The 20,075-nt window shown below is 54.7% G+C and overlaps 1 protein-coding gene across 2 annotated transcripts in view; it reads left to right on the top strand.

Annotated features, from left to right (window-relative positions):
- Positions 1-20,075, top strand: part of COL6A2 (collagen type VI alpha 2 chain) — a 53,134-nt gene that overhangs the window by 19,445 nt on the left and 13,614 nt on the right. For both annotated transcript variants that reach the window (XM_030580368.1, XM_030580370.1), the window contains exons 11-27: positions 209-262; positions 642-704; positions 3,541-3,603; positions 4,711-4,800; positions 5,821-5,883; positions 6,578-6,640; positions 7,704-7,766; positions 8,296-8,358; positions 9,898-9,948; positions 11,145-11,180; positions 13,075-13,137; positions 13,723-13,785; positions 14,084-14,119; positions 14,428-14,473; positions 15,318-15,470; positions 16,748-17,200; positions 17,508-17,546. In XM_030580368.1, the coding sequence (XP_030436228.1) occupies positions 209-262; positions 642-704; positions 3,541-3,603; positions 4,711-4,800; positions 5,821-5,883; positions 6,578-6,640; positions 7,704-7,766; positions 8,296-8,358; positions 9,898-9,948; positions 11,145-11,180; positions 13,075-13,137; positions 13,723-13,785; positions 14,084-14,119; positions 14,428-14,473; positions 15,318-15,470; positions 16,748-17,200; positions 17,508-17,546 (1,462 nt within the window). The remainder of the gene's footprint in view (positions 1-208; positions 263-641; positions 705-3,540; positions 3,604-4,710; positions 4,801-5,820; positions 5,884-6,577; positions 6,641-7,703; positions 7,767-8,295; positions 8,359-9,897; positions 9,949-11,144; positions 11,181-13,074; positions 13,138-13,722; positions 13,786-14,083; positions 14,120-14,427; positions 14,474-15,317; positions 15,471-16,747; positions 17,201-17,507; positions 17,547-20,075) is intronic.

The following is a 20,075-nucleotide window of genomic DNA, read 5'->3' on the forward strand; positions in this document are numbered from 1 at the left end:
CAGGCTTTTCACCAAACACACTCCAGGCTGTGCTCTATTTTTTGTTTAAGGTGGATATTTGCAGTCCCTCTCTATCTGGCCTCCTTGTGCCAGACCCTTGTGATTAGCTTTGGGGTTCAATTCTTTACTGTGCTAGACCAGAAACTCCTAATTCTTTCCCCCTGACTCTCAGGTTTTCTCTCCCCTCTTTCTGTTGTAACCTCTGCAGGGCAGGCTGGGACGGATTGGAGCCCCTGGCTGCAAGGGAGACCCTGGGGACAAGGTAGGATTTTTTTTGTGCTTAATCAGCCAAGGTGTGGTTCGCCATAGCAGGGCAGGCTTAGCCTGGCCTTACCAGTAGCCGTGGAGCTGCATTGGGAGCAGTGAGTTTCCCAGCCCCGCTGCACGCTGCCCAGTGCTGCCCATGCCCGAGAGCGCAGTGTGAATCGCACGCCACAGTCTCCTGCCAGCGCACAAGGGAAGCAGCAAGGTGATGAGAGCTGGCCTCTGTTTTGTTCCCACTAGCAGCAAGTTGAGGCCATTTTTGTATCTGAAGCTGCTCTCACTGCAAAGTGATTTTCTAGGGGAGGTGTTTTACCTGGCAGAGAGCGACGCACTGTTATGACTGCAGGCAGACAGTTCTTTGTCCTTTCCCTCCCCAGGGCCCTGATGGGTACCCAGGAGATGCAGGAGATCAAGGAGAACCAGGAGACGAAGGCGTAAAGGTACGTGAAGTCCAAAGCAAAGAGCAGAGCGGCAGAGTCTGGACCGAGCACCACGCGAGAGAGCTAAACCCCCCAGGTCCCGGCTGTATCCATCAGCAGAGCAGTGCCCAGTTCTGCCGCGGTGAACGCAGGCCAGTGGGGAATGGAGCAATGCAGAGAAAGTGGGAAACTTCCTCTGAGAATGTGCTGCTCAGTTTCACTGCTTCCTGTATCCTGTGTGCACTGGGGTGACTCGTGAAAGGCACCTGTGCTCCCTCAGCCCTTGTTTGTCCCCTCTGAGTAAGCTTGTGTGTGTGTGAGTGCAGAGTTCACAGCAGCACAACTGTGGCAATCCATGCCGAGTTTCCGAAGGCTGTTGGAGAGTGCAGCGTTGCTGCAGCAGTTGTGTGACACAGCCACTAGATGGCGCATGGGAGAGACTCCAGCTGAGCTGGAGAGGACAGGAGGGGGTGGCTTGTTTGGAGTCCTGCCTGTGTCCCTGTGAGGCACAAGAAATGCCCCCCCTCCCGCCACACACACACACACACTCTGTTCTGAGCTGGCTAGCTCAGATCTGCAGCCTGATTTGGGGTGTGTTAATGATGTTGATTTAATTTATCAACTTAATTTATTTGTATTTAATTTTTTAAATAATATTAATAATGATTAATTACAAATATTAGTAGTAGGGGTTTGTGGCTTGCCAATCTGTTTGATCAGAAGATAAATTTCTTGTCCCGAATCAGGCTTCACAGAGTTTATAAAGGGGTATGACAGGAAGCTCATACTCAGACATATATAGTCATAAAGACTTTTTATTAAAATTAATGAAATGATAAAACAGAATTACTAAATTCTAATTGTATCACAGTTAGGTATTTAAGACCTACATATGGTAATACAATATTATGTGCTGCAACCTTTGGTTATTACTCACATTCTGTTTTGATAACCCGGTGTTCGAAGACACAGGACCTCACCTCTGGCAGCTCCAATTTCCCACCGCTTGCAGGGGTGTGCAGAGGAAACGAATGCGAAGAGCTGTTACAGCTGTTTACTCTCTAACTTAACTAAATAAAAACTAAATGGAAAATAAAGCGTTAGGGAAACAAAGCTTAGTCTAGTCCCCTTAAAACTTAAAAGTTTTAAAAGAAACTAAGTGCGGCCTATTAATAGTTAATAGCCATCATAGATGGGTCGCATTAGTACGTAGTTGAAGATGGAGACAATGAAGAGTAGATAGAATGATCCCAGCAGCGAGATGAATTGCCTTTTTATAGGCATAAATGCCAGAAATCCTTCCTCTTATGCCCAAATTTCATTCCTCCCCCCAGAAATGTTAGGGTACACTTACCGCATAGGCTAGTATGTGTGTGCGTATAGATGACAGGTACGTGTGCACTTGTGGTGTCCTTGTTAAGTCTGTGGGTACAACTTTGAAAATCCCCCTCTGCCATCCTTCAGGTAAAGGTCTTAGCCATAGGCGTGGGTGGTTTGTCTGGTTGGGTAATAAACGTAGCCCAACTTTACTTTTCTGGGTAAAAGGGCACAGGATATAGATATGCTAAATTTGCCTTAGCTTAACATGCAGGTTTTTGGCCTGTGGGTCTCTTGCATTACAGCCAAACTTATTTTTACTATAAATCTATAAACCTATTACTATACATCAAATATTAAACTTATAAGAAAGATATATCTCTGCAAACAAGCAGGTTAATCCTTAGGGCTACACACCTCCCTTTGATGGGTGGTTTGCACCAATGAACCCTGTCACATAGATAGGATTTAGTATTTGTGGGGACAGTTTCAATGCCCGTTTCATACCTGCGCAGGTTTCGGTATGTACCTAGAATGGGCGCCATGTATACATAGTCATGTTCCTCACCACATGGTGCCTGTCTAGGTTTTGGCTTGGATGTGTTGCATTTATACTGCAGGCCACCTAAAATAAGGGCAAAAGCGGGCACAACTCCGAACAAGTGGACTGTTCCTTTTCCAGCTTTTGAAAACACTTGGGACAGTACCAACTTAACAATTGCTCATCTTTAATTGGGTCAGAAACTTTTCCTAACCTTAAGGATTGCAATGCATCAGTAATTGTACTTACAACACATTCTCCACCTGGAGAGCATATAATCTCTTTCCCCAAATGTTGATCCCTATGCTGACCATTGTTTAAAGTGATTAACTGGTCAGAACAGATGCCCTGACTGAGGCTCTCGTGTGAGCACACTTAGGCCTGGTCCACACTACACAGTTAAATCGATTTAAACAGCGTTAAATCGATTTAACTCTGTACCCGTCCACACTACAAGGCACTTTAAATCGATTTTAAGGGCTCTTAAAATCGATTTCTGTACTCCTCCCCAACGAGAGGAGTAACCCTAAAATCGATATTACTATATCGATTTAGCGTTAGTGTGGACGGAAATCGAAGTTATTGGTCTCATTCTTTTACTGAGCTACCCAGAGTGCACCGCTCCAGAAATTGATGGTAGCCTAGGACCATGGACGCACACCACCGAATTAATGTGCCCTAGTGTGGACACGTAAAATCGATTTTATAAAACCAGTTTTATAAAACTGGTTTTAATAATTTCGATTTTATGCTGTAGTGTAGACGTGGCCTAAGTTATTGCCCACGGGGAGGCTGCACTTCTCCCAGAGCTGGGAGTGTGATGGCCCCACAGTCCAGGGTAAGTGCAGGTGGACAGCGCTCCCCACTTCACTCTCAGGGAGGGTGGAGTTCAGGTTACTCACTCCTCCACTGGCACAGATCAGCCACGAGCAGCAGCTGGGACCCCTGGGGAACAGGGCAGTGATGTTGCTCGTGACTATTGTTCTCTTGCTGTTTCAGGGAGATCCTGGCCGCCCCGGCCGCAATGGACCCCCAGGACCTCCAGGAGAAAAGGGAAACAGGGTAGGTTCCCCGCCAAGCTGGGAGCAGGCCCCTCCCTCTGGAACTCATCTGAGATACTCTGGGACCACAGATAAAAATACTCACAGACTCAGTGGTCATGGGGCAACTGCAGCATACAGCACTGCTGCCATGTCTGCAGCTCAAACACACGAGCCATGGCCCAGGCACTCCGGGAGCTGATATCTGCCCGATGGCAGGGGGGAGCTGTACCATTGCTGTACCAAGCAGGGGACGTGCACATGCCTGCCAGTGCCCCAGGTGACACTGAAGGAGACACCTCCTGCAGCTCACCGGGTGGCTTGGAGCAGGAGCAGTGACAGTGGTTAATCAAATCACTGGGAGATATGGTAGCAGTGCTGCTGTAGTGAAAAGGGAAATCTGTACTGTGCTGCACAACCACTAGACAAAAGAATTGAAAGGTACAGCTGGGAGTGGTGGGGATTTCAAAGAGTGCCTGGGGCCTGGTGCATGGCACGGCTGGGGGAGCCTGGGGCTGTGCCCCTGTGGCCAGGCATGGGTCGGGGGGCTGGAATCTCTGCTTCCTGGCACAGGGGACCACGCAGGATCTGTCTCTCCAGAAAATCCCTTGCTTTGCATCCATCCTCCTCATTCCCAGCCCCCAATGCAGCCTTCCCAGCAGTAACCCCACTGCTCCCCATTGGTTGGCACTGGCAGCTGTGATCGTAGGGACTAACAGCTCACAGCAGTAGCAGAGGTCCTGCCCCCCCACTTAGGTCAGTGCCTCAGTGTTCCTCCAGGAAATGACTCGGATTGCACAGGGCACAGCTGCTCCAAGGGTGCCTGGGCTGGGGGGCAAAGGGCCAGGAGCTCCTCCCCAGTGGCCAGTCACAGTCCCTGGGCTCCCTGGTCAGGGGCAGGGACAGGAGGGTCTGGCAGGAGGGGGAGCCAAGCCCCTAGGAGCCCAAGCCCCCAGCACCGCGCTGTGCTGAGACTGGAGCCAGGGGGACTGGGCAGCGTGTGGGTGGCTGAGTGGGGAGGGGTGTGGCTGGGGGATGTGTGGGCGGAGCGGGGAGGCAGGGTGACCCCTGCTGGCCGGCCTGCCTGCTATCCTCAGACACACTCTGACTATTTCCTTTCTTTGCAAAGGGACCTAAAGGAAACAACGGAGCCCCCGGGAGCCCTGGTGCCAAGGGAGGCAAAGGCAGCCCAGGACCTGCTGGACCTAAGGGAGAGCCGGTGAGATCCTGAGGGGATCCCCTATCCCTGCACGCTGCATACACCTCGCAGTGGGTGATCCCAGCACCGGGCAAGCACACTGACTGTCCCCACAGGAAAGGCAGCTAAACCACATTCCTGCAGTGAGCTGGCAAGGCCTGGCATCCCCTGCTGGCCCTGCTCGCAGCACCCCCAGGGGACCCCCACAGAAAACCGCAGGGATTCGAGCTCCTTGTCTGTCACAGTCAGAACTGGGATGTAAGACACTTTCCGTAGCCATCTTGCTTGCAAAGGAAACCTTGAAAACCTGAAGAGAGAGATCTGTCTGAGTCTGCAGCCAGCCTGAAACAATAGGTCAGAGGGATGTGGGACTGGCCCCATTCACCTGCATTGATTCTGCAAACCCAAAGATCGCCAGTTAAAGTCCATATTGTTAACTAATTCCTTATGATCATTTTATCAGAAACACCCAGCTAGTGTGCTACGCCCAGGCCCAAATCACTGCTCTCCGCAGCTGCCCTCTCCCCAGCTCCCCCGGAGCACTGCTTGCAGGCGACACGGTACTAAGAGCAGAAATGGACAGTGCAAGGGCCGTGGAGAATCAACTGATCTTCAGATCAAAAGAAAGTCCCGGCCCCTAGAGCTTCTGGACTGAGCGTAACATCCCTTCTCAGATTTTCTCCATTCAAACCCTCCGCGCTTCACTCACACGAAGCTGCCACAGAATCCTCAGTGCTGTTCTCGGGCATGGCAGAATCCAGGGGGCTAGCTACAGACTGTGGGCTGGCTCTCTGGCAGGGGGTAAATCGGCACAGCTCCCTTTGGAGCCACCCGGTTCAGCCCTTGCTTAACAACACACCCAACCGCTTCAGCCCATGGGGCAGCGCAGCACAACGGGGCCTCGGGTGCTCTCTGCTCCTGTCCCGGGGCCACGCGCTGTGGAGGGAGAGGAAGGAGGAGTGAATCGCAGGTGGGGAAGGGGGACAATACCGCAGCAGGTTATCTGAGTCCCGTCTCTCTGATTGGTGTCTGTGTGCGCAGGGTCGTCGCGGAGACCCAGGGACAAAAGGCAGCCCAGGATCCAATGGGACCAAGGGAGAGAAGGTAAGTGCAGGGGCACCAGAGTACAGCAGGGGATGAAGTGCACAGCAGCCGGGCTGAGCGAGATGCTGCCTCCCCACAATGCTACCAAGCTACCTATGGCCCCAGTCTCCCCTCCTGCAGCTCCGGCAGGCAGCCAAGGCAGGCTGGGCTTGGCTGCAACATGCTTGCTCCTGCCAATCGGACAGTCGGGAGGTAAGCGGGCTGAGTGCAGGGGCTGAGCTGGGCTCTCCAAGCTCAGCTCAGAGAAAGGGGCAGCTCAGGAGGGAGGCATGGACGTGGGCTGCTTTCGGATCCATACTCTGAGAGACAGAGCCGTCCGTCCACCCCCACACAGGCCCTGGCCCCTCCAGTCATGGAGGGGGTCTCTGGTGGGCTCTGGTAGAGGAATGCCCATACCATTCTAGCGACCCCGCTAGCAAACGCAGGAGGAGCTGGGGGAGGTGGGTCCTGCTCCACCTGGAGTCTGGGGGCCTGACCAGGGGTTGAGGGGACGGAGAGAGGGCAGTGATGGACGCTTCACGCTGTGAGGGCGGCTGAGGACACCTTGCCCTTGCAGCACCCACCCCAAAGAAAGGAACTGGGCGTGGGCCTCTCCTGAGGTGGTGCCTGAGGCTGGGGGCCCTCGGCAGCTGAGACACGGCCCAAGGGCAGCACTGGACGGTGAGTGTGTCTTACGACCTTTTTCTGCCAACAGGGAGACCCCGGCCCCGAAGGCCCCCGGGGCCTGGCTGGAGAAGTCGGCAGCAAAGGAGCAAGGGTAAGCATGAAGAACCGGCGTGGGGCAGGCAGCAGAGGGAATGGCCATTGACGCTCTCCCCTGCCTGTGCAGGATCGCCCCCTGAGCTGTCTCCATGAAGCGTGAGGAATATCCACCCCCCAGTTCCGACTGCAGCACGTGTGCCCTTCCTCCGAGCCCCCAGCAGGCCCCTCTCTCCAACCCCATGGCTGTGTGAGAGCTGAGCTTGCTTGTTATGTGTCCCCTCGTGCCAACCTTCTTCACACAGGAGGGCTGCCCACAGGGCAGGAATCTGTCCAGATGCTGTGCACAGTCATGCAGGCAAGTCTCCCAGCCCTGAGGAGATCAGAGCCTGGTGTGGGACGCCACATTTCCCTCTCCCCAATACCCACAGCAACGTTCCTGTAATCTGGGTGCGGGAGAGAGGTTTCTTTAACCCTTCTGTCCCTTTCCACAATGCCACAAACATGAGAACACCTGGCCACCTGCTGCCCCTCTTGTGCTTGGCCCCAGGATGGAGAGGCAGCTGCTTGAGGCTGCCCGGGGGATGTCAGCTGGGAAGGAGCCCCCAGAGAGCCAGCCAGGGGGTGGCCCAAAGCAAAGGAAGCGGGGAAGAGGCCCACTGGCACCGCACCAGGCAGGAACGCTGAGCTAGGCCTTCCCCAGTAGCATAGCCCTGCCCGGGGAGCAGAGTTCAAATGCTGAGCACTTTGTTCCGCTCCTGCAGTGTTGGCCGGGGAAGGGAACATTGCACTGTGTGCTCAGGCAGACGGCTCTGCCGTGAGATAGTCCAGTGCCAGGAGAGCGTCCCTCGGGCAATCTGCACCCCCGGAGCAGCAGCAAGAGGCTTCCCCTGGGAGAGGGGCCGCTAATGGCAAAGGGTTCCCCACTCAGAGGTGCCCAGATGGGAGTCTAGGAGTGCCCAGGTGCCCTGGTTGACCCCACCCCATCCAATGCCCTGCTGCCAGTGGCACCTGCCCTGCCGGTGCTGCGTACGCTCTGCACTGCCCGTTAAATGCTGAGAGCTGGTGTGTGCCTATCCGCTCACAGTGTGGTGACCTGTCTTCTTGCTTTGTTCCTCAAGGGCGACCGAGGACTGCCGGGGCCCCGAGGCCCTCAGGGTGTCGTGGGAGAGCCAGGCAGGCCTGTAAGTTTCCCAGTGATTGCGGAATAGTGAGTGACTTTGATGATAGCCCCCAGGATTTACAGAGAATGATATGAATGTCCATTCACCCTTCCCACCTCCCAGCAGTGGGGCCAGCATGTTTTACAGATGGGCACAGGGACTTGCCCCACAAATTGGTGTCAGAGCCAGGGTCAGAATCCAGGGCCCGTTCAGTGGCTCCTGCTGCTCTGCTCGGTCCACTAGGCTGCACTGCCTCTCTCAGGCCTGACTTTCTGGTCACTTGGCCAGAGCTTCCCCTTTGCACCCTGGTTTAGTTTGTGGTTAATTCCAGCATCATTTGGTGGCAGGGGTGGTTTCCCCCTGGAACCCACTAATGCCAGAAGAGTTCAGTGCATGGGCCCTGCGGGGACGCGCCAGCAGTTGAAATGTGGAATTGTTCTGTGTTACTTTAACCCCCCGTATCTCCCTAGCCATCCACAGCACCATCCCCTGGCCCAGTGTGCGATCGGTGTCCTCTGCTTATCCTGCTCTCTCCCACACTGTCTTGCAGGGATCTCGTGGGGACCCAGGTGACATGGGCCCAAGGGGAAACTCAGGGCCCCCAGGACCAAAGGTAAAGTCTAGACGTACGTCCAGTGCAATAGAAAGGGGGGAATCAGCGGCTTCACCTGTGTACTCCATGGGGGCAGTGAGCACCCCCACCTCAGTCTGCACCTCTGAGACCCACTCTGAGTTCTCACCTGCCCCCTCCAGCCATGGCAGCTTAGTCCTTCCCCTGGATAAAGACTCGCTGGTGACACCCAGGTGAAGTGTCCAGGTCCACGCCGCCTCCCTGTCCGAACTCTCCTCCCGTCAGGCAGCCCTGCTGTTTCTGGAAGGCTGGTGCTGTTGGTGCAGAGTCCTGTGCTGAAGTCATTGCTGTCCTTGGCTTCCCTTAGCCCCATTCCTCTGTGTCATGGTACAATTCCCCACTCTGAACCTTAGCGTCCAAAAGATGGGGTACCAGCATGAATTCCTCTAAGCTCAATTACCAGCTTAGTACTTGTAGCGCTGCCACCAACCAGGAATTCCAGTGCCTGGTACACGCTGGTCCCCCCAAAACCTTGCCCAGGGACCCCCAAGACCCAGACCCTCTGGATCTTAACACAAGGAAAGTAAACCCTTTCCCTCACCGTTGCCTCTCCCAGACTTCCCCTCCCTGGGTTACCCTGGAAGATCACTGTGATTCAAACTCCTTGAATCTTAAAACAGAGAGGAAAATGCACCTTCCCCCCTCCTTCTCTCTCCCCCTCCCAGACTCTCCCTGAGAGAGAGTAATCCTAACACAGAGAGAAAATAACCTCTCTCTCCCCCTTCCCTCCTTTCTCCCCACCAATTCCCTGGTGGATCCAGACCCAGTCCCCTGGGGTCTCACCAGAATAAAAAAACAATCAGGTTCTTAAACAAGAAAAGCTTTTAATTAAAGAGGGGAAAACACTAAAAATTATCTTTTTTAAATTTAAGATGGAATATGTTACAGGGTCTTTCAGCTATAGACACTGGGAATACCCTCCCAGCCTAAGTATACAAGTACAAAGTAAAATCCTTTCAGCAAAATACAAATTTGAACTCCTTCCAGCCAAATACACATTTGCAAATTAAAAAAACAAACATAAGCCTAACTTGCTTTATCTACCTAGTACTCACTATCCTGAACTTATAAGAGCCTGTATCAGAGAGATTGGAGAGAAACTTGGTTGCACATCTGGTCCCTCTGAGCCCCCAGAGTGAACAACAACCAAAAACTAACAGCACACACACAAACTTCCCTCCCTCAAGATTTGAAAGTATCCTGTCCCCTAATTGGTCCTCTGGTCAGGTGACAGCCAGGCTCACTGATCTTGTTAACCCTTTCCAGGCAAAAGAGATATAAAGTACTTCTGTTCTATTAACTCCTACTATCTGTTTATGACACTCTGCCTTACAAACCAGGATGCTCCTTCTAGAGCGCTCCAGCGCCCAGCAGCTAGCTAAGTCAGTGACCCAAATGCAGAGATTGCAGGTGTGTCTTCTAGAGAAGAGAAACTCCCCGACTCACTGACGTCGCTAGCTCAGCACACGCTGCATTTTAACGTTCTGGCTTCACTGAACCATTCTCTCTTTCCCCTCAAAGGGAGACCGAGGCAGACCTGGCTTCAGCTACCCTGGCCCCAGAGGACTTGGGGTACGTATGGCTCAGGCAGAGGCAAATTAAGCTTTTGTGGGGCCCTGGTTCAGAGCAAGTGGGGGGCCCCTCCCTATCCCTTCTGCTTGCAGTCCCTCCCAGCCTCCACCCCCGCACTCCTGCCGGGGAAAGAGGGTTGGGTCGCAGGGGCTTCCCCTGCTGTCTGGCAGGCACGCCGGGCAGGCGGAGCGGGTTGGGGCACAGGAGCGCCCATTTTTCTAGGGGCCCCCAATTGGCCAGAGCCCCTGGCTACAGGCCCTATTGGCCCACTGGCTGATCACATTCATGTGGCTAAGCACATTCATGCCCGGCACACTAGCTGCTATGGCTGCAGCCGGCTGTGCAGGGGAAATCCCAGCTCTCCCGGCTGAGCCCTTTGAGAGAAGCAGAGGAGGGAGGTTTTGGGAGGAAGCCTTGTTGGAGCCAGATCCGGAGAAAGGGAAAAGCTGCTGTCCCAGCGACAGCACAGATGAAACCAGTGGGGAATCGTTCCCACGCAGCAGAGGGGCAGGCACGGAAGGAGTGGTGAGAGGCTGGCAGGAGGTTTCCATTGTCAAGATGAAGCATTATTGCTCCTTGGAATAAGTAGGAACATAATAGTCCTGTTGGAGGGTCAGGTTCCCTCACACCCCTTTGAATTCAGTGTAATAAACCAGGGTTTGCATGTTATTTATCCACTTCTCCCTGATGGATAAAGGTGGTGTGAGGAATGCAGGTCTGGTACCAGAGCCGCCTGTTCTAAACACCCACACTGCATTGAATAGGAGACTGACTGGTCTCTGTGTTAAATAGCTGCCTGCGGATTATCCCAGCCTGAGCCAGCTGTGCGGGGTGTGGAGCAATGCAGTGTTATGTGTTCCCACCACAATTCGGCCAGGGAATCTTACCCTTTGCTTACAGCAGTCAGCCACTCACTTGTCTGGCTTCAGGGCCAGAGCCAGAGCCCCTTCGACTGTGGAAAGCCTCCCACTGACTCCAGTGGGCTCTTCTGGCTGGGCTGTCAGAGGTGCTAGGGACCTGCAGTCCCCACAGAAGTCCAGGGGAGTTGCAGGGGCTCAACCCCCTCCTAAAACCAGGCCACAAGTATGTTGGTGTATTATATCGAAATGTGTCCATCACCGTTGTCTGTAGGCACATGTGCAGCAAATTTCAATCTAGCACAAAACTGAAGCTAACTAACTCCTGTCTGTTCCCAGGGCGACAAAGGCCAGATGGGGCCACCTGGTCCAGAGGTACGGAGTGTGTGTATGGGGGGGTGTATTTATGAGGTTATCGGTTTAACCACTGAGCTAAGCTTGTCAATGAGTGACAGAGGAACCCTGCACTGATGGGCATGGCTGACCTGTGACCTGCCAGCAGCTCTGATGATCCCAGGGGGCACTAACCTGGGGACCTGTGTCCTACAAGCAGCCCCATTGGTCCCAGGGATCACTCACCTGGGGAAGGGTGTGCAGGACCCTGATTCATTTGGTTGGATTTAGTGGTGTGTGTACACATGGACACAGGGGTTAGTGTCGCTGTGTGTGCTGCCCTCTCTCAGCATATGCAGTCCAGGGAGGATGCTGAGAAATAACTGTCTTCCAACCCTAGAATTGCCCTGGCACTAACAGACCTGTGTCCTCAGGGTGGCGTCCAGCCTGGGGAGGGCCCTAGCAAGGTCCGCTGGCACAGTGGCCATGCAGGGAGCCATGGCATGCCCTGCCCCTGAGCTGGGGACTCTGTGTTGGAACCAAAGGGGTCGTCCCTCAGGGAGTGCTGGGGCTGTGCCAGCAGAGGGGCCGCTGGACCTGTGCACAGATGGCCAGGAACTCCCACTGAGAACCCTACAGTGGGACAGTGGCCACAGCCGCCTCCTTAGGGCCTGGTCCAGCCCATTGAATCACTAGGCGTCTGTCCTTGGCCTCCAGGGAGCCTTGGCCTGGCCCCTAGTGCCACATGTAGGCCTCAGCTTGGGCTTGTTGTGAGCCGAGAGGGCTCCACCCACAGCAGTGGGCTACCAGGGGCATTTCTCCTATCACAGAGCCCAGGCGCTGTATGCTGGTGGTGGGCCGAGGGGCACAGGCAGGGTGGTGCCAGGTGAACGATCCAGAGAAGCTAAGGGCACACAGATATACAGTCAGTTATCTTCCTGGTCCTCACACTTCGTATGTTGGTCATTCCGGGTCTGTACAGCACCTAGCACAAGGAGGCACCAGTCAATTGTCAAAGTTAGAATCAGGACTCACAATTTGTCAGACCACTCTGTTTATTAGCGCAGCACTCCGCCAATAACATTCAGAATATGTGAGTGGCCATGCAAGGCCCAAACAGTCTTATTTATACAGATAAAAGAGCGGGAATTAGACAAAGAAATCAAAACAGTAAAATTCACCTGGGGCACAGCATGCATATCCTATTTCCTTACTAACTGTTATCCATCTAAGGCTAATGCTTCACCAATTGCCCTTAAACGGTGCAATTGTTCTATGTTAATGTCTGTATTCCTGACACCTGGTTGCAACATTCCAACAACTTTGCTTAAAGGTACAGACAACATTTCTTTAATCCTTTCTATTCTTACTATATAATTCATTCTACTTTCACACAAGGGTGGGGACTCTGGATGCTACCCTGGTAAACGCTGCAATCTAATGGTGACACTCAGAGGCAGATAGTTACATGCTAGCAGCAATTACCGAGCCTCAGCTTGCCAAAAACCCTACGTACTTCACAGTAATTACCCCTACATGGTGCGATTGACATGTGCCAGGCATATCTCCGTTCGGTGCAGCATTCAGCACTCGGGCTATACATTAGCTGTCTAACTTCCAGTAGTAGTTAGTCCCATGTGCAGGATCACCAAGCTCTCCCGTTGACACACCTGGCCCTGGAGCTCTTCCAGGCATGTGTTTTCAGAATAGTAACCTGATGTTTCATAAAGCGTCCCCTTCTGAAATGAATGGCTGAGAAAGCCAGACGTCTGCAGAAATCCCACTTCCTCTTCCCCACACCCAGGGCTCCTTGACGACAGGCGACCTGTGCGCAGACTGTGTTTCTGGGACAGGAGATCAGCCTGGCTAACAGCAGTGCAGGTTTCCCGGCACCCGCTCTGGACTGCCATAACACTTCTCTCCCTCCTTTGCACAGGGTGGAAGGGGTGACCCGGGACCGAAAGGCGATCCTGGGAAGAAAGGAGAAAAAGGGGAAGCTGTAAGTATGCTGTCAGTGCCACTCCCATATCCAGGCCCTGCTTTTCTGCCGTGGGCAGGACACCCGCACTGCCAGAGGTTGAGGGGACAACATACGGACCCTGCTGTTCTGCACGTCTAGTCTCTGGGGCGCCTGGGTGTGAGAGAGCCAGGTTAAAGGTCCATAGAGCTCCCGCCTGGCATTGCTACTGCTCCCCAGCCTGGGCAGTGCCAGTCTCTTTACACTGGGAGTGTAGCTGGGATCACAGTCTGGTTCAGATTTCTGGCTGGGGGATAAACTAGAAGCTTATGGGCCATGCCACTTGCAAGACCAGAGCACATCCTGCATGTGGCTGGATGCTGGACGGGTTGCGTACCTGGCCCCTTAGCGCACCTGGCCCCCGTACCGGGAACACGGTATTTGCAGTGAGATCTGCCTGAGTACAGCACAGCTGCTCCCGTGGCTAGGAGCTTGTGTCCAGCAGGAGAGGCAAGGCCCTTGGGGTACTCAGCTGGGGTGTTGCTGGCCAGGGCAAGTGGGGAGGGCTCTTCAGCAGTATCACCCATGTCATGCCTGTCAAATTCATTCCTTTTCTCTTCCTGCCAGGGTGACCTCCCCCCACCCGGCCAACCTGGCCCCAGAGGTGAACCAGGCAAAAAGGGCGACGAGGTACCGTACCGTGGCACTGTTAGATCGGTTGCGCCCAGCTGCTCCCTTTCTCCCTCCATCTTACATGTGCTTGAAGCCGCTAGGCTGAGAAAGCCCTGGTAGGGCCTCCCCCTGCCGGACTGGCAGGGGGCTGCTCCCTTGTGGGCCAGTCATTAACGATTCCAGCTAGGTGCTCTGGGGCTGTTACCGTTCCCCTGCCTGCCAGCGCCTGTGTGAATCCAGCGCCAGCAGGCAGCTGTGACTAGATCCCAAAGGTGAGTCCAGGAAAGGGCATGACACAGCTGTGTTCTTCTTACAGGGTGACCCGGGCCCACCCGGAGATCCTGGCCTAACCGTAAGTAGAGGCAGGTTCCTAATTACCTCCCATGGATACAGCTGGGAGGCGGGGGGATGACACCCACCCAGGGACGGTTCCCCTGCAGCATGCCGAGTGGGACTGAGACTCTGAGGCAGATCCTGCTCTTGGTGCCAGGGATGCAGCTCTGGCTGGACTCACCCCGTAGCACAGAGCAGCAGGAGAGCGGTGTGGGACTGAGGAAGGGAATGCAGAAGGGAAGCTGTGTTGCAGGCCAGGAATGGAGGGGACACTCCCACCCTACAGGCAGGGTGGCACTCACCAGCCTTCTTGTGTTTTGCTGGCAGGAATGCGATGTGATGACCTACGTGAGAGAAACCTGCGGCTGCTGCGGTCAGTCCAATGCTCTTCTCTTTGGGGGCTTGGTCAGCGCTGAGCAGCTTGGCTCTGAACCCGGAGCATGCTGCATGTCCCTTAGGGGTCCCTCCTCAGTCATCCTCCTCTGCACCTGTGGTGTTAGCAGGAAGGTCATACGTGGCAGCCCTCGCCCCAGGAGAGGGCCAGCTCTCCCCCATGTGCCACGGACGGCCTCGGAGTTGGGGCAGAGCAGGACTCTCATGGGTTTTCTCAGACAGTATCGTCCGCATGCACAGCTGCTGCCCCTTGGCACTGTCTGTGCTGAGCATGCCCTGCCTGTTGGGGTGATGGAATTGCCAGCAGAACACAGACCCACTGCTCAGACTCAGGGAAATAACGAAACCCCTGCTGGGCCTGACCGTCTGCTGCTCGCTGCCCTGCATGCTCCGCCATCGCGGTAGTGAAGCTGCCCAGGCGGTGTGAGACAGCCCGGCCGGTCTCTCTGCTCTCCCAGCAGAGATGCCACAGACAGACATCAGGGAATGGTGGGTCGCAGCCAGTCACAGCCTTCCCCTGCCAGGGACAGGGACTGAGTCCCTGCTGAGCTGGGTGGGTAAAGGGCTGGATAAATCTCTCAGCTCTGCAAACTCAGATAAGGCTAATGAGCATCCAGCCACGTGCCACAGAGCATCAGCTTAGTTTCCTCCCAAGGTGTCCAGCTGCCTGTGGATGGCTTCACTTTCCTTCAGGTAGGATGGCAGGGACCTGATGTGGGATCTTCCCATGGATGCCCTCCCTTGTGGTGCAGGCCCTCTCTGCGATCTGGGCAGGCCCTGCTGGCCTTGTCCTCCTGTGATCCGCTTCTCTCTCCCATCCACAGACTGTGAGAAGCGCTGTGGTGCCCTGGACATCGTGTTTGTCATAGACAGCTCCGAAAGCATCGGCTACACCAACTTCTCCCTGGAAAAGAACTTTGTCATCAACGTGGTCAGCCGCCTGGGCTCCATCGCCAAGGACCCCAAGTCAGAGACAGGTGAGGGGTGCGGGTGAGCAGTGGGGGGGGGGGCTGAGGGAGAGACAGATGGGGCCCTTGGACCCCCACCTCTTAAGCACCCACCCTAAGCAGGGCCGGCTCTAGGCACCAGCGTTCCAAGCATGTGTTTGGGGCAGCATTTTTCAAGGGGCAGCACTCCATTCTGTGTCCCTGGCTCCCATGTAAATGAGCAGGAGTCACTCCACCATTACATGTAGGTTAAAGGTCACAGTAAAATCGGTGGGAAAACCAAATGAGGGGAAAGGTCAGCAGCTCATAACTGAGGTAATGGAAATTGGTGGGACGGCTAGGACTGTTGGCATGCGTTCAGCATGCCTGGAACGTGGGCATGTGCAGGAGGGAGATTGGCAAAGGTGCCTAGACAGTTCTGACAGGACAGTAGAAAAGTCAGCGTGGCAGCGGGCAGCCAAAGGCGTCGGGAGGCTGGGCGCTGACAGGAGAGAAGAAAGAAGCTTGCTGGGTGGTCCATTGACATCAGCCGCAGAGGGAAGCAGAGAGAGAGAGAACTCAGGAGAACAAGTCAGCAAGTGGAGTAAATCTGTCAGACAACACTAGCACGTCGCGTAGGGCAGTGGGAGTGTGTGTGTGTGTGTGTGTGTGTGTGTGTGTGTGTGTGTGTGTGTGTGTGTGTGTGTGTGTGTGTGTGTGTGTGTGTGTGTGCGGGCAGGTTAATAAAGACGGATGTGTGTGTGTTGATTGTAAAGGGAATGTTTAGATTTAAAGAAGTGTTACCACTTGCGATTAGCAACCTGGGAAAGATGGGTCAGCTGTCATAGAGCGCAGCTACTTGGGAGCATTTCAGACTGTAAGGCAGTGTGATGTGGGGTGCTCTTTAGCTTTGTATTACAGATTTGTGTTTTAGAACAGCAATAAGGGATGGGGGGTTAGATTATTATTGTATTAGGGATTGTTCTATACAAAAATCCGGGTTGTTTTCTATTGTTCAGAGCCCGAGAGAACTGGAATTGTGTGTTGTTTTGTAACACCGTGACAGCACTTTGACCATGTGAAACCATTCGGTCTTTCAGTGCTTGTCACTGGTGCAAGTCATTGGCATGCATGATGCAGCGTGGCAATGTCATGATGACACGTGATGCTGCCATGCAGGAGTCCGGAGCGATGGTGCCCTCTCCAGACAATTTGGCATGTATAGTGTGCTGCCAGTGTGTGCCCTGCATAGGGACACACCCCAGTGAGCTGGGGGAGGGCGCCACAGGAGTGAGGATGGCGGGGTGTGACCATCTGTCTCCCTGCAGGTGCCCGGGTCGGGGTGGTGCAGTACAGCCACGAGGGGACGTTCGAGGCCATCCAGCTCAACGACGAGCGCATCAACTCGCTGTCCAACTTCAAGGAGGCGGTGAAGCGTCTGGAGTGGATTGCCGGGGGCACCTGGACACCCTCCGCCCTGCAGTTTGCCTACAACAAGCTCATCAAGGAGAGTAAGCGAGAGAAAGCCCGTGTGTTTGCCGTGGTGGTGACAGACGGGCGCCACGATCCGCGGGACGATGACAACAACCTCCGGGCCTTCTGCCAGGGAGACGTGATTGTCAATGCCATCGGCATCGGAGACATGTTCAACCAGCCAGACCAGGATGAGACCCTGCACTCCATTGCATGCAACGACCAGCAGCATGTCCAGAAAATGAAGCTCTTCTCGGAGCTGGTGGCTGAGGAATTCATTGACAAGATGGAGGACGTCCTCTGCCCAGGTCTGCACCTGCCACCCTGGCTCAGTCACAGTGCAAGGCTGGGGCTGGGGTGCGAGTTGGTCGGTTGTATGCAGCACACAGTGCAGTACCACTGGATGACAATGCATGTAGTTGGGTCAGTTACACTGGAGATCGCATCTCCCTAATGCAGATCAGCATAGCTGTCTCTTCCCCAACCGGAAAGCAGATCCCCGTGGGCAGCATCCACCCCTGTGTGTGTCCTCGCCCACCATGGAGCGAGAGGCCTGGCCTGCTGCTGAGATGGGGCGGCACCATCTCACTAACTGTTCCTTTGTTCTCATTTCAGATCCACAGATCGTCTGCCCGGAACTGCCCTGCCAAACAGGTAAAAATAACACCAAACAGCTCCGTCCCTTACGTGCTGCGCGGTAGTGGGTGAGTGAGGAACAGCAACCTCTCCATCCACGCAATACCCCAGCGGGGGTAGAGAAAGGGGCTGTCACTTTATCTCAAGAGAGTCCCCAGTTTCCATCCCCCCCGCACTTTGCCTGTCTGGCTGAGGGCTCTCCACAGGCAGGTACGTGTGTGCAGTACAGCCATGCTCAGCCCCTCTCCCTTCTCCTCATCCCAGTGGAGATGGCACCGAACCTAAACCCCAGATCCTAAACCCCCATGGGACCTGGCAGGGCTTGGAATCCAAATCCAGGAATGAAGTGCTCACGAGCCAACCCCCCAGAGCCAAACTCCCCACCCTTTGGAAATCCTGCCCTGTGGCACTGGGCATTCCCTGGGACTGGGCGGGCAGTACAGCGGAACTCTACGGCTTCCCGTGGAGACTTGGCTCGCACTGGCTGTACTGAAATGAACCAGTAACACCGAGTTGGGTGCAAAGGGGCCGTGTGATGAGGCGGGACAGCCCTGTGGGGTGAGAGAGGCAGATGCTGCTTGGTGCAGATCCCAGTACGTGGACCATGTTCTGCTTGTGAAGTGTTCAAACTCCAGCCTCACTACTCTTGCTAGCACAGAAAGTGCAACGTGTCTGTCTGCAGACCTGCCGGTGAGCTCTGTGCAGCTTGGAAGCTTCTCTTTCCCCAACAGAAGTTGGCCCAATGACAGATATTACCTCACACTCCCTCTCTATCGAATTAATCATAGACCCAGTGTTTGGCGATAGGCGAGTCGTGCAGGTTACCGTGGGTCACACAGTGTTGCCAATACTTGCGATTTAGTCGTGAGTCTCACCATGTTGTTTTCCGAAAGCCCCAACTCCACGAGTCAGGTGACTGTGGGATCTCAACTTACATGGACTAAAAAGTGACTTGTTTAAAGATCAGTCTGTAGAGCAAGGTTGGAAAGCAGTCCCCCTGCAGGCCGAGGAAGCAGGAGAAAAGCAAAGGAATCCCAGTGTTTTATCTCTTTAAAATCTCATGATTTTTCAGCCAGTCTCATGACACTGGGGGCCCTGACTTGTGAATCTGGAGGCAAGACTGAGGAGGGATTGCAGGGAGCTCCGTGCTGTGCCCTATGACAAGGGTTGTCCTGGAAAGCCATGTGTAGGGAGCTCTCCTTCCCTACTGCCTTGGGGGAAATACTCTGCAAGCTTCTTTAAAGAGAACCCTCTTCCAGTCTGCCCAGCCTCCCTCTCTGGGGCAGACTGACCAAGGACTGCCAGGAGGAGGGGGAGATGGCAGCTGGCAAAGCCTTGAGCAGGGAAGAGAGTGGAATTTTTCACCTTGTGATGAAAGTGCCAACCTGCTGTCCCGGGCCAGAGAAGGGGCTAGCTGGGCACCCTCCCCTCCTGCTGATCTGCTGCTGTGCGTCAGCGCTGACCGCTCCGGCTGCTGCAGCCTCGCCTGTCTTGAGCAGCACCTGACAGTCGTGTCAATCGGTGTGTTGTGCACAAATATTCCGTCAGGATTGTGCAAACCCCACTGACTCCTTTCACTGACTCAGGTTTAACCCTGCACTGCGGAGCTGAACTTCTAGCCCTGAATGCGGCACCTTCCCACTGAATTAGGGGCTCTGGACAGTGCACTCCAGCCCCAAGTCTGAGGCAGTCATACTCAGCTGCTTTGAATTTGGATCTGGACAGATCTCAAAGGATGCAGCAGCCTGCTCTTCCAGCCACTGCTTTATCATAGGCTGCGCCAGGCGTCCGTGCTTCAGAGCCCTGCTTGTGCTTAGCTGCGAGGTCAGACTGGCAGTGGGGTGGGCGCAGTGCCATGAGGTCAGGATTGATTTGTAAAGAGAAACCATGCAGGGCAGTGTCACTGGCACTTGGAACAGCAGCATGTTCGGGTTCTGCTCAGTCTCTGCCAAGCGTCCATCAGGAGATCCCAGGCCTGGGCGACGTGGCCTTTGTCACATAGCAGCTCTCGGCCATTCTCATTGCGCATGCCAGGTACGGCACCGCTTAGAACCACTTCTCTTTTCCTACACTGCATAGGGCTGGATCAGAAACCCCCGGGGGGGGACTGTGGGGAGACAGGCCACTCTAAAAGCAGAATTCCCTCACCCAGGCCTTAGCCCGGGCAGGGCTCAGCCTGCATCCACCGAACACAGCGGTTGTAGATCGACTGCCCCCGGGAGTGGTGGCAGAGAAAGCATAGCCCTGGCGGTGACGGGTGGTGTTGCTTTGCTCTGGGTGGGTGGAATTCCCACTGGGCTGGGGAGTGAGTGGGATTTAGGGGGCGCCCAGGTACCCCCCATCTCTGTGCTGGCTCACTGCCAGGCTGCGTATGACATCTGGCAATGTCCGGCCGGGTTTGGCCTGGGAAGCCGGGCTGTGGCCAAAGCTGGGAGGAGCCCGGCTGTGCTAGAGGAGCCCAGCAACAGGCAGCGTAGGCGAGCTGAGGACTTGGTAGTACGTGGCTGCAATGATGCGGTGGGCTCTGCTCCCTTCTGACCTCTCTGC

This window comes from Gopherus evgoodei, chromosome 11, assembly GCF_007399415.2.
Source record: "Gopherus evgoodei ecotype Sinaloan lineage chromosome 11, rGopEvg1_v1.p, whole genome shotgun sequence".
Classification (NCBI taxonomy): domain Eukaryota; kingdom Metazoa; phylum Chordata; order Testudines; family Testudinidae; genus Gopherus; species Gopherus evgoodei.